A 13,245-nucleotide genomic window follows, 5' to 3' on the forward strand; every position below is an offset into this window, starting at 1 on the left:
TTCCTCTTCTTCTTCTTCTTCTTCTTCTTCTTCTTCTTCTTCTTCTTCTTCTTCTTCTTCTTCTTCTTCTTCTTCTTCTTCTTCTTCTTCCTCCTCCTCCTCTTCATTCTCCTTCTCCTCCTTCTCCTCCTCCTCCTCTTCTTCTTTTCTTCTTCTTCTTCCCCTTCCTCTTCCTCTTCCTCCTCCTCCTTCCTCTTCCTCTTCCTCCTCCTCCTTCTTTCTCTCTGTCTCTCTCTCCCCTTTTTCTTCCTCCTCCTCCTCCTCTTCTTCCATTCTCACTCATACACACGCAGTCACACACATACACACATGCACACACACATACACATATTCTCATTCCCCTCTTGTGGTGGCCGATTGCCGGGCGTTCCCATCTCCCTCCCCCACCCCTTCAGCTACTTCTTAAAGGAGCAGGCCTGCAATCTCAGAAGGTGGGAGAAATGGGGTGAAAAGGAAATGTGTGTGTGTGTGTGTGTGTGTGTGTGCACATGTGCATGTGTGGATGTCCATGCAGGACTGTCTGTGTGTGCCTGTGTGTATGTGTTGACTGTTTAACTGTGTCAGAAGGCCTGTGTGTCTGTGTTGCTATTTCTGTTTCTGTCTCCACCTATGTGTCACCATTATGCTGCATGTGTCTGGATATTTACCTATGCGGGTATGTGTGATTTTTTTTTGAGTAAGTCTCTGTATGTGTGTCTGAATATTTCACTCTGTGAAGCTTTGGCTGTGTGGGGTGCTCTCTCAGAATGTGGGACTATATCAAGGGATCTCTGTGGGTTTGGAATGGGTGTCTCTGTGCGTGAATATGGTAGTGTCCATGATGCTGGCTTGGTCTTTCTCACTGCCTTTTTGAGTCTTTGTGAGTTTTCCCCCACTATGAGTCTTTGAGTGTGTATGCCCACAGTCCGTTGTTTATTTTACACTGGACTAGCATCCAAAATGCCTAGCATGCTCCACAGAATGGGTTCTGGCATTGGGTATGAATGAAGAGAGAGGCAGCAGAAAGGACCAGGGCTTAAGGGTTTGGATGTAATGAAGACTTAGGAGCAATGTCCATAAAGGATATGGGAGGGTCTGGGTATTCTAGTGGATGGCTGTCATGCCCCTGTTCTTGCCTGAGGATGAGGGGGTCTCAGTGGCATCTACCACTTATCTGCTGCCTCTCCTTATGAGTTCATGTCCTAGAATGAGTTGACCATCTTCCCATCTTCTGATGTGGAGATCCCTGTGTGGGGTTACCAGGTCTCAGGGGCTAGACAGTTCAGTGTTCACACAGCATGTCCAGGGACCTGAGTTCCATTTCCAGCTCTCTCCAACACCACCATGCCTTGCTACTATAGCTCCAGCAGTCCCTGGCAAACTCCATTGGCTGTGGAGTTGAACCTGACTGTGAACTTGGAGTAGTGACAACTGTCACTCTGTTCATCTCCTTAGAATTTCTACCTATGCCATGCATATAGAATGGTTCTGACAGGCTGTGGATCACCTGGGAGTCCCCTGGAACATGGTTCATGATACCTCTTCAACTATAGGAGCATAGGCCAAGCTCAGTAGAGCTGCCCCCACCTGCCCACCCACCCACCCAAGACCCACTCTGCAGCCCTCAGACACTCTCGGATGACACATGCCTCCCTCTTTCCACAGGCCTGTCTGGCCCTGAGGGAGTCCCCTTTGGAAGCGGTGGTGCTTGGACGACCTGCTCTCTACGTTGCTGGGCACCTGTAGGTGTCCCCCGAGAGCTCAGTTTTGAGGTTCAAGTCAGTGTGGCCATGAAGGGGCTGCCTATTGGGCTGATGCTGTGACTGACCCTGGAGTCTGCCTCTCCTGCCAGTCCCCCTGCCCGGAACATGTGGCTGCGGCTTGGCCCGCCCTCGCTGTCCCTGAGCCCCACGCCCACAGTTGGCCGGAGCCTGTGCCTCAGTCTGTGGTTTCTCAGTTTAGTGCTGAGGGCCAGTACCCAGACCCCAGCACCCACGGTCAATACTCACTTTGGGAAGCTAAGGGGTGCCCGGGTGCCATTGCCCAGTGAGATCCTGGGGCCTGTGGATCAATACTTGGGGGTGCCCTACGCAGCTCCCCCAATCGGCGAGAAACGTTTCCTGCCCCCTGAACCACCCCCATCGTGGTCAGGCATTCGGAACGCCACACACTTTCCCCCAGTGTGCCCCCAGAACATCCACACAGCTGTGCCCGAAGTCATGCTGCCAGTGTGGTTCACTGCCAACCTGGATATCGTCGCCACTTACATCCAGGAGCCTAATGAAGACTGCCTCTACCTGAATGTCTATGTGCCCACGGAGGATGGTGAGTGCTATGGCCAGGCATTGTACCCTCCCTGCCTCCCGCCTGCCCTGCTATGTTTGTGGCTTGCATGTGGTTGTGTGCCCTGCAGCATGAGTCTGTCTGTCTGTGAAACTGCTTCTAACCATCACTCTGCTCGGCCTCCCCTCTCCCCTCCCTGTTCTTCCCTCTCCCAGCATTGTCTGAGCTCCCATGTGTGAGTGACACTGTTGCCAGGAGGGGACTGGCCAGGCCTGGGAGCTTTGACAGGTCTAGGTCCAGTGCTGGATGGGGGTGCCCTGGGGAGTATGGGTCTCTGCTGGCAGCTGCCCCGCGGGAGGATGCTGGCTCCACCAGGCCCCACCCCCCCACCCCATTGCCACGCCACCTGCTTCAAAAGGTGGTAGGTGTGTGTGGCTGAGCAAGCTGGGTGCGTGTGGTGGGGGACTTGGGGGGGCAAGACAAGTGGGCAAAGCTTAGGTACCTCCTCTTCACTAGCTGATGCCTCCTCCCGCGGGGGCGGGGGTCACATTAAGGTAAGTGACAAACAAAGGAGATGGTGGGACAGGCTCTCTGCCATGTGCCGCCTGCAGAGCAGCTCAGCTCTTGGGGCCTGGGGGTGGGGGTGGGGTGCATGCCCCTGGGCAGAGGCCTCCTGTTATTTTTTAGTTTTTTATTCATTTTACAGTAAAGCGGATTTCCAAGGAATGCGCCCGAAAGCCCAACAAGAAAATTTGTAGGAAAGGAGGTAGGTAGCGAGCTGGCGGGGAGGGAGAGAGAGAGAGAGGGAGGGCTGCCTGCCCACCTGCCCTTACCCCTGAAGACCCAGCCTTCCTTCAAGAAGCCCAGGTTCAGGGGGCGGTGAGCAAGCATAAAGTTCACCTCATCAGAGGGCCTTGGCTGCTTTATAGGGAAGTTTCAGTGGCCTAAGTCAGTTTCAGAGCAGAAGCAGCAACTCTATTGCCTCCAATCTTACCAGCTCCAAATTCCATCCTAATGTGTGGGCCAAAATCAGAGCCAGTGGCTCTCCTGATGACACCTGAGGAAAAACTTTAGGCAACCAAAGCAGAGTCAGAGGCTCTGTTCTCTCCCGCAGGGAGCAATACCACAAGACACTGCCCTGTCCTAGGTTGACAGTCTAGACTCAACTGTCCCAGGAACCTTAGAACAAACACATGTACAGAGTCTGTTTTTCCTTCCACATGTACACCCAGTCCCTGCCTCTGGCCAGATCCTAGCTGCTCTGGTGGCAGAATTCATGGATCTCTGGTGGCAAATTTTAAATGTATCCTCTTGCCAAGAGGAATTTGTTCCTCTGATTAGTGCCTGCCTGAATATCTTTTTTTTTTCCTGCAACACATTCTTTCATCTATCTCCAAATCTGTCCCATACCTTTAGAAGCAAATAAGGCAGGGATCAGTATCCCAAATTTACAAATAAGGAAATGGGCCTAGGGGAGTTACTTGTTGCTGCTCAAGGCCCTATTGCTACTGTGTAGCAGGTCTGGGGCCAAAACCTGGGCCCCTTGACCCTCAGGGCATGTTCTTTCCACTGTAGCTCATGCAGGCAATTCCCATATGGCCATTCCCACCTCCCAGCTGTGGAAGAAAAATGGTGACATGGGGCTGGAGTGGGCCGACTTGAAACCATTAATAGCTTACGGAACAGGTGGACAATCACAACCTGATCCCTACAACCCTTTGGCAAGCTTGGAGTTTGTTTTCCTTTGATGTTGTCAGAGTGGGGACATCAACATTCCTGGGACAGAATGCTCCCTACTAATCTTGCCAGGCGCCAGGGGCTCACACCTGTAATTCTAACTACTTAGGAGACTGAGAACCTGAGGATTGGGGTTCAAAGCTAGCCTGGGCAGAAAAATCCATGGGACTCTTTATCTCCAGTGGACCAGTAAAAAGGCAGGAGTGAAGCTGCGGCTCAAGTGGTAGAGCATCAGCCTTGAGTGTGTGTGGGGGAAAGCCAAGCTAAGAGCACAAGAACCTGAGTTCAAGCCCCAGTATCAGGACAGGGTGGGAGGCGGAATAATCTCTGGGGGCAGAATAGGGAATCTATGTGTTAAACACATGCCTTGAGAACTTTTGCTGCACATTAGAGCATGGACTGATACATGATGCCCTAAGGACAATGTTTTGTCCTCTCCAACCCAGTCCCACCCTCAAACACAGTAGACAGCCCATGCATGACTTTCACTCCAATGCAAGGTGCTGTGGTGCTTCCAGAAGAGTGCAGGTCTGGGAGCATGAAGCTTGATGGAGTCCTAACTCAGCTTCCAAATCACAGTAGGACATGAGGCCAGTCTTTTCTTTTAAGAACTTCTGTTTCCACATCAGAAGGTAGAAGGAGGCAACTGTGGTCTGAAAATTCCATTAGCCTATAAATATATTCAAGAACAGTATCTCTTAAATGTGCTCCCATGAGTTTTGTGATGTCTTGGGGTGAAGAGAGTAGATGCCATTACCATTAACAACATCCCAGGGCTCCAGTAAGAGTCTAGAGCAGCCCTGATACTCCAGCCAGAGAGCTGACTGGAAGCTGCCTCTCAGTATGAGTGTTTACCAGTCACAATTGTGAATAATGACTGAAGTCATGGGCTAGGTGCTGTTGGGATGTGGAGGGACGTGAGGCAGAGGAAGAATTTAGAAATTACAGCGAATTCCAGTATTGGAGAAGCTCCAAGTCTATTAAAACTCATGTGGGAGCCAAGCTCCAGCGGCTCATGCCTATAATCCTAGCTGACTCAGGTGGCTGAGATCTGAAGATCCCAGTTCAAAGCCAGCCTGGGTAGGAAAGTTTGTGAGACCGCCAATTGTCCAGCAAAAACCTGGAATTGAAGCTGTGGGTCAAGTGGTAGAGCACCAGCCTGGGAGTGAGGGAGGAGGCCCAGAGTTTAAGCCCTAGTTCTAGCACAAAGCAAAACAAACAAAAAAAACTTCATGTGGAGTCAGGTATGGTGGCCTGTGCCTATAATCAGCTACACCAGATGCAAAGGTAGGAGGATCACAATCTGAGGTTCACTCAGGCAAAGTTAATTTGAGACTCTACCCAGAAAAAAAAAATAGCTCGGCACCAGTGGCTCAGGCCTGTAATCGTAGCTACTCAGAAGGCTGAGATCTGAGGTTCAAAGCCAGCCTGGGCAGGAAAGTCCATGAGACTCTTACCTCCAATTAATCATCAGAAAACTGGAAATGGCGCTGTGGCTCAAGTGGTAGAGCGCTCTCCTGGAGCTGAAGAGCTCAGGGACAGCGTCCAGGCCCAAAGTTCAAGCCCCGCAAAAATAAAAAAAACAAACAAAAACCCTAAAAAACAAAAGGAGTAGGAGTGTGGCTCTAGCAGTAGAGCACTTGCTTAGAGAGTGCAAAACCCTGGTTTCTATCTACAGCACTGCAAAACTATCAAACAAACACCAGCGGCAGCTAGTTTCCCTAAGCCCCACCAGGCTAGTGTGGGAAATGGGGACAGGATTGGAAGAAGGCATTTGGTCATTTAGCTATTCAATTGAGTTCCCTCTTCTGGGCCTGTTGGCCATTTGGAACAGTTACAAATCTTAATCTCTTTTGGGGAGACCCATACCCAGAGGTCATTATGGCTTTTGTATGCATAGGTCTGGAGAGATGGCCCTTGGCAGCTTTGCATAGTGTCTGCCCATGGTGCCTGGTGAGGCCCAGATCAGCAAGGAATTGTTCAACAGGGCCATGCTAAAGGCATCTGTGCAAGGAAGGTTGGGCCAGTGCAGCCATGAAGGAAGGACAGGAAGCAAAAACTTTCCTGGGGGAAGATCTGCTCCACCCCCACCCTCATCAAGGTGGAAGAAATCAGTGTGTAGGGACAAGTAATTCTTTTCAGTTCAGTGGGCTGTCCACTATGTAGGTGATGATGTCTGGGTCCCATCAGGGTTCTGAAGGTACCACTGGCAGGTGTTGAACTAACCTGTTAAGACGGTGAGTGCCACTGCAAGTTCAGGAAGCTGGAGGCGTTTCTACTGCGAAGCTGAGCTCTTGCTTTAGATGAAAAGCCATTTTGTAGTAGGAAAGTAGTTCCTGTTTTGATTAAGAGCTAGAAGGATATCTAATCATCAGAGCTTAAGACAACTGAGACACAGGGCTATTTGCTTCCTACAGGCTGGGGGTATCTGGTGTCCTGGATGCCAGAGGGTAATGCTTGGGATGCCAGCAGAATTACCTCCATTACCACACATGATCTGATCCAGCATCCAGGCAGTAGGCCCTCTCTCTCCACAGACGTTCTAAATACTTCTAGTCTCCTCAGAACAGGAAGAATTGATGCCAGCCTACCCCAGGTCTTGAATGTCTCTCTTCTTTCTAATCTCTCGTTTCTAATCTCTCTACTCTCCTCCCCTCTGCTTTCCTCTCTACTCCTCCCCCACATCCACACTCCTTCTTCTCTCATTGACTTGTTCTCTCCCCTTCCTTTTCCCCCTTCCCAAAAGGTGGCATGGTACAGTGGAAAGACCATAGACTTTGAAGTCAAGCAGACCTGGGTTTGCTTCTTACCTTTAGCACTTCCTAGCTATGTGATCTTGAGCAAGTCACTTGACCTCTCTGAACCTCAGTTTCCCCATCAGTGAAACAGGAATAAAGATAATACCTACCTCCCTGGGGTGTAAGGATCAAACAATTTGGGCAGAAGTAGAATACCTGGCACATGGTAAATATTTAGTATATGGTAGGAACTATTGCCATTATCCCTATCTCTTTCTCTCCTCTCTGTCTCTTCTCTGTCTCTCTCTGTGTCTCTGTGTCTGTCTCTCTCTCTCTCTTTCTCTCTCTCTCTTCCCTCCTCCCTGTCTCCCCTTTCTTCCTTCCCTCCCTTCCCCCTGGCTCTCTACATCTCAGAGCAATGCTTGCTGCTCTCAAGACTGGTTCCTATGGGCAGGAACCCCATTTGCCATTAATCAGAGCAGGGGTCCCCAATGAAGGCCAGAGAGTAAACTTCATCTCCCATTTTCTCCTGTGGGAATCAGGGTCAGCTGAGGCCTAGCTCAAGTCTGTGCATTGGGTCCCAGTAGCTCAGGCCTGGGGCCCCTGGTACGTGTCTCTGCTCTAAGTTATCTCATATTTATATCCACATGTGCTGGCAATGTCACTTCTCATCTTCAGAATCTGCCCCTGCTCTCCAGCTCAACTTGCCTGTGTCCACCTGCGCAGTCCCTCCCCACCCCACCCCCCCCCCCACTGCCCAGAATGAATCCTTGCTGAGTGGGTCTCTGGCCCTGTGCCCTAGCCCACCTGCTGCTACTTCCTTCCTACCTGGGAAGGGAGTTGATTGAGAGGGGCTGCTGGGGACATGGAGGTTGGGGCAGGGAGGTGCAGGGAGGCTTGAGGCAGTGCAGGGAGGTGCAGGGAGGCCAGCACAGCAGAGGCCTGCAACACCATCATCCTGATGAAGGTCTGAGCCTCAGCCCACCCATTCCCTCAGTTCTTGCCATCCCTCCTGCCTGTCCTGGGCCCAGGCCCAGAGCTGGCTTGCTGGGCCACACTGCAGTCATGCTGTTTTTGAATTCTCTCTCTGTTTTGTTCTCTGTTCTGTGCTGTTGTGTCTCCCCGTGTCTGGTCCCCAGGATCCGGCGCTAAGAAACAGGGCGAGGACTTAGCGGATAATGACGGGGATGAAGATGAAGGTATTTGGGGGCTGCAGGGCGCGGCGGCTGGTGCATGGCACAGAGCCCCTCCCCTTTCTCGATGGGGAGAAGCCCCGTCTGTCTGTCTGTCCGTCCGTCCGTTGGTGTGTTTCTGTTCCTGTACAAGGCCGTTGGGCTGTTCCTCCGTCTTTGGTCCGTTGGCCACTGGGAGTTCCAGGGTGATGGAAACGGCTGGCAGGAGCAGGGATCACAAGCAGAGCTATGGGGAGGGCATCTCCCTTGCCCCGAGCCCCCTCCCTCCCCCGTCTTCTACGGTTCATGGGCACCTGCCTGTGCTGAGCAGCAGGGAGTGTGGAGAGGAAACAGGGCAGGGGAGGGCCTGGAGAAGTACAAAGGAAACTGGACGGTGTTTCGTTAAGGAGACCCCTGTGTCTCTTGGAGAGGCCCAGCTGAACGGCGCATGGAGGAACAAGACAGTGACAGAGGCTAGAACCTCCCCAGCCATCTCCCAGAAAGAGAGATGGTCCCAAGGTCAGGGACTGCATTAGATTTAGGACAAGACCAGAAAGGCTGTGGGCTAATGTGCCAGGCTGAGGCCATCAGTAGATGGCCTAAGCTCGGGTGATGGTTGGACCAGCCTTCTTCCTTGGAGTACCAGGTTCGTTTGTTCCACAGAGAGCACACCCCCTTCTACCTGCACACTCTGGTCCTACCCCTTCACCCTGGAGGGGCCAGCCAACTCAGGGGGCCCATTGGTGATGGGGAGAAGTATGTTGGTGTGACAGTCCAGCTCACAGACTGACAGATTACAGGCAGAGCCTGTAGATCAGGCTGAGAGCCTGTTCTGGACTGCCCCAGGCCTGACACCAGACACTAGGCTGCCTGAGTGTGGGAGCAGTCACTTGATGGGCCCTCCTTGAATGGCCCCTGGGGAGGATCCATCTTCTCTTAATGCTGACTGGGAGCAAGCTGTGTTGTTTTTTTAATGAGGGGGGACATCCCCAGTGTTTCTGCTTAAGTCCACCCTAGGGAGAATGGGGCAAATGGGCACACATGGCTGAGACACTACATCAGTAAGGCTCCCCTACCCCACCTCTGCCATTCACTTCCCTTTTCCCGCCTCCTTCCTCGTTCTCTCCCTGTGCCATTCCTTATTCCCACCCCTCTTGTCTCTGTCTGCACTGGGGGGCAGGGGGGAGGCAGCTCCTGCCAATGGCCATTTTTTCCATGTAACTGGTCTAGTCTTGGAGGTTTCAGGGCTCCCCAGACCCTGCTCTCAAAAGCCATGTCAGGTCCCAGGACTCCTGGGTGCCCAGGGCAGGGACTCACCTGATACCATTGAGAAACCACCAGTTCATGCTCTTCTTGCTGCCCCCTCCCAGAGCCCAGCTGTGGACCACCTAGACCTAATTATATTAGGCCCACCTGGTTACTTTCAGTTGGGAGGCAATCAAAACCTGAGTCTTTAAAAATATCATTGAAAGGGTGAACAAATGCAGTCATGGTATTCAATATACACTATGTAAAAAATAACTTTGCAACTTATGGGCAGGGATGAGAGGAGGGAAAACAAAGGAAGGGGTACCATTGTCCAAAAACATTGTTCTCATTACCTGCCTTATGCCATGGTAACCCCTCCAAATATCCCTTTTAATCATAACAATACATTTATATTAAAAATTTTCTATATCATTGGAATTCAACTGACTCTGGCCAAAGCTTGAGCTCTGGGCTAAACAACCCCATGAGTCCTTCCCTCAGATGGCAGTGGTGTCCTGGCACCTGGGATAGCTTTACTGCTTGCAACCCCCCCCCCAGGGCTGGCGGGGGTGGGGGAGGAAGGGCATTCTATCCAGCCTGTGTCTCACCCCTTCTCCTTACAGACATCCGGGACAGCGGTGCTAAGCCTGTCATGGTTTACATCCACGGAGGCTCTTACATGGAAGGGACAGGCAACATGATTGATGGCAGTGTCCTCGCCAGCTATGGCAACGTCATCGTCATCACCCTCAACTATCGAGTTGGGGTGCTAGGTACGATTCCCTGCCAGGTGCCTAGAAGAAGGCCTGGCTTCTCAAGTTGGGAGGAAAAAATGCTGGAGAATTCAAAGCAAGTTACTTCGATTCTCTAGCTATTGTTAATGACCATAGCCATAGCTTGTATCTCACCACCCCTACCCAGCTGATGAGGGATTCCTCATATTCCTAGGCCCTTTCTTTGGACCCAAGTACATGCCACTGAAAATTCAGTTTAAATTGCACATATTTGTTTAAGTCCCAAGCCAAGTCTCTCCTCCCACACTTTGTCTTGACTGAGTTTTGTAGGCTTCATTAATTTTTATTTCTGGTGTCTTTATTCTTACCCCTATCCCCAACCTCACATGCCTAAACACTCCATACCTATACACTATGCCTACTGATCTACCCATGACCACTCACCCTTAAGCCCACATACATCCACTCTCCATGCATACAGTTCTTTCTCACTCACCCTCATGGAGCAAATGTGTGTCACTCCAGGTCCACACTACAGACCCCTCACACATGAACACATTCTTCTGCCAGTTCATAGACACATATAACCCTCCTCACATCCACACCCCATTTTCCATCTTCCATATATATGCATATATATAATATGTACACACATTCTCATATACTCCCCACAGCTCTGTACTCACATCTATACCCATGTACACAGAGTGTACATCACACTTTTCCTCTGTCCCCATACTGACATCTCCCACAAAGACCTACACCCTGGACAGCCATGGCTACACTCAAACTCCACATCGTTTACATGTACATAAATATCCTTCCACCCACCCCACACATACACACTCCTATCCTTCTTCACGCCTTCTCCACTTCTGCTGCCACTCCACACACCCACATAACTGCATACATGCACACATCTGCCCCTTGCTTTCCTCACATAAGCACAAACCAATATGCTCCCTCCCTTGATGCAAAACGCCCTACTCATCCATCTGACATGTGAACCAATACTAAACCCCCACACCTATCCGTGCCTCCTCATCTACAAATATCCATCCACTCTGCACATCTACACACACACCTATAGGCTCCCATCTATATGCATATACATGTATCCATAAACACACATACATGCTTCCCACACATGCTCTGAATATATACATCCCACTCATACACATGTGCTTCTTTCCATCACTCCACAAATCTCTACTCATCCATGGATCTAGAGCTGCATCTGTATATACACACACACACACACACACACACACACACATCTCCCTATCCTGAGAATACCCTTCCTTCTCCCTATCCTTGCATCCCCCAAGTACATATACATGTACACATTCTACTCTCTCCATACATACATCTCCATTCATACCCAGTGATACTCTTATTCACACATTTATTTCCCCATTGCCTCTGCACGCGTGCATGTACACACACACACACACACACACACACACACACACATACACACACACACACCAAGCACTTCTCCCTGCAATACACATGCTCATTTGAGTGATTAGGCTCCCTCTCTCTGCCCTGTACCTTTCTTAGTGAATTCCAGGGCCTATCTATGACCAAGGTCTCCTGGAAAACAAGTGCCTCAGGGAAGGTGACAAAGCACATAGGGCCTTGCTCCCTTCCAGACAGCTCACCCAGGCTCCACACCTCTGTAGAGACCTGAAGAAGCTAACTTGTTTGCTGGAGGGTTTGTGTCCTCAGAATTCCAGCGGGAGTCTAAGGTGTTTGTCAGGTCTGTGGGCCTGAAGGCTGAACCCGCAGTTATATCTTGCTTACTCCCTGACTAGTTGAAGGACAGAACTTTATTTTTAATTTGCTCTGGAGTATATTGCTTTGCCAGTTCCAATCCCAGAGGTCCTGGCACTACATTTCACTTCCAGGTGGCAATCCCCTCTTGACTTACCTTAATATTATGTAGGATAGGAAAAAACTTATTGTGAGTTCAAACTGGAGATATGATATTCTTCTGAGAAAAGCTGAGTCAGCCTGCATCCCCTTCAGTCTCTCCCCGGACACACAGAGTTTGCTGGTCGTGACCTTGATCCCTCCACAGGCTAGTGGATTTTACATTTCTGTCCTCCTTCTTTCTTATTACACGCCTCAGACACCATATCAAAGCTCTTGTAAGCTCCTTTGTCTTGTTAAGAAAGGGGATCTGGAGGTCAAGGTACCATGAAGGTGACTGTAAGTCCACACACTAAGGCCACACAATTCCTAAACAGCAATGATTATGCATAGACATGATCCGATGCAGATATCCAGCCACTATGCACATTACTTGATGGATGGTTACAAGTACATCTGCTAATTTCTTAGAGTAATAGAAAATATTCAACTTAGCTGCTTTTGTAAATTATCAACACAAAGTTCTATCTATAAGGTTTACTAGAATGTACAGAGAATTCTAATATGTACCAGTTCCATATTGTCAGGCCAGCTAGGAATGAAGTGAAAGCATAGAACAGAGAAAAAACAAGGGAAAGTAAGGAAGAGAAGAAAAGGGGCAAGTACTGGTGGCTCATGCCTGTAATCCTAGCTACTCAGGAGAATGAGCTCTGAAGATCATGGTTCAAAGCCAGACAGGGCAAGAAAGTCCCTGAGACCCTTATCCCCAATTAACCATCAGAAAACCAGAAATAGAGCTGTGGCTCAAAGTATTAGAGTGCTAGCCTTCAGTGAAAGTGCTCAAGGACAGCACCTAGGGCCTAAATTCAAGCCTTATGACCAACCAAAGGAAAAAAAGAAAGAAAGAAACAGACCTGGGAGAGCAAAAATGCTAAGGTACTATTGGGGAAATGAGTCAGTGAGGAGACAGAAGGAAAGAGTTGGAATTTCAGTAGGTTGTGAGGACTCCAGTGTCTTTTGAGAGTTGTAGGCAATACAGAAGGTTGTTGCACAGGATCACAGTAAATGATATCTTCCTTTGCTAGTTACTTCACAACTCTTCAGCTCCTCCTCCTCTTCTCCTTCTTCTTTTGTCGGTCATGGGGCCTGAACTCTGGGCCTGGGCGCTGTCCCTCAGCTCTTCAGTTCAAGGCTAGCACCCTACCACTTGAGCCACAGTGCCACTTCAGGCTTTTTCTGCTTATGTGGTGCTGAGGAATCGAACCCAGGGCCTCATGCATGCAAGACAAGTACTCTACCACTGAGCCACCTTCCCAGCCCCTGCTCTGATTCTTAAGTTTCATTTTTTTTTGGTCCAGTCATAGGGCCTGAACTCTGGGCTGGGCACTGTCCCTCAGCTCTTCAGCTCAAGGCTAGTGCTCTACCACTTGAGCCACAGCGCCACTTCCGGCTTTTTTCTTTTTGCTTATGTGGTGCTGA

The 13,245-nt window shown here is 50.1% G+C and overlaps 1 protein-coding gene across 5 annotated transcripts in view; it reads left to right on the top strand.

The window, feature by feature from the left end:
* The window catches only part of Nlgn3 (neuroligin 3), a 27,221-nt gene that overhangs the window by 1,511 nt on the left and 12,465 nt on the right, over nucleotides 1–13,245 (top strand). Inside the window, exons 2-5 of one of the 5 annotated variants that reach the window (XM_013031640.1) lie at nucleotides 1,645–2,304; nucleotides 2,969–3,028; nucleotides 7,877–7,936; nucleotides 9,781–9,930. In XM_013031640.1, the coding sequence (XP_012887094.1) occupies nucleotides 1,848–2,304; nucleotides 2,969–3,028; nucleotides 7,877–7,936; nucleotides 9,781–9,930 (727 nt within the window). In that variant the 5' untranslated portion in view covers nucleotides 1,645–1,847. Of the gene's footprint in view, nucleotides 1–198; nucleotides 656–1,644; nucleotides 2,305–2,968; nucleotides 3,029–7,876; nucleotides 7,937–9,780; nucleotides 9,931–13,245 lie in introns of those variants that run through there. The other 4 variants (XM_013031643.1, XM_013031642.1, XM_013031645.1 and 1 more) reach the window with 4 other exon arrangements.

This window comes from Dipodomys ordii, unplaced genomic scaffold (assembly GCF_000151885.1).
Source record: "Dipodomys ordii isolate 6190 unplaced genomic scaffold, Dord_2.0 Scaffold142, whole genome shotgun sequence".
Taxonomy (NCBI): Eukaryota; Metazoa; Chordata; class Mammalia; order Rodentia; family Heteromyidae; genus Dipodomys; species Dipodomys ordii.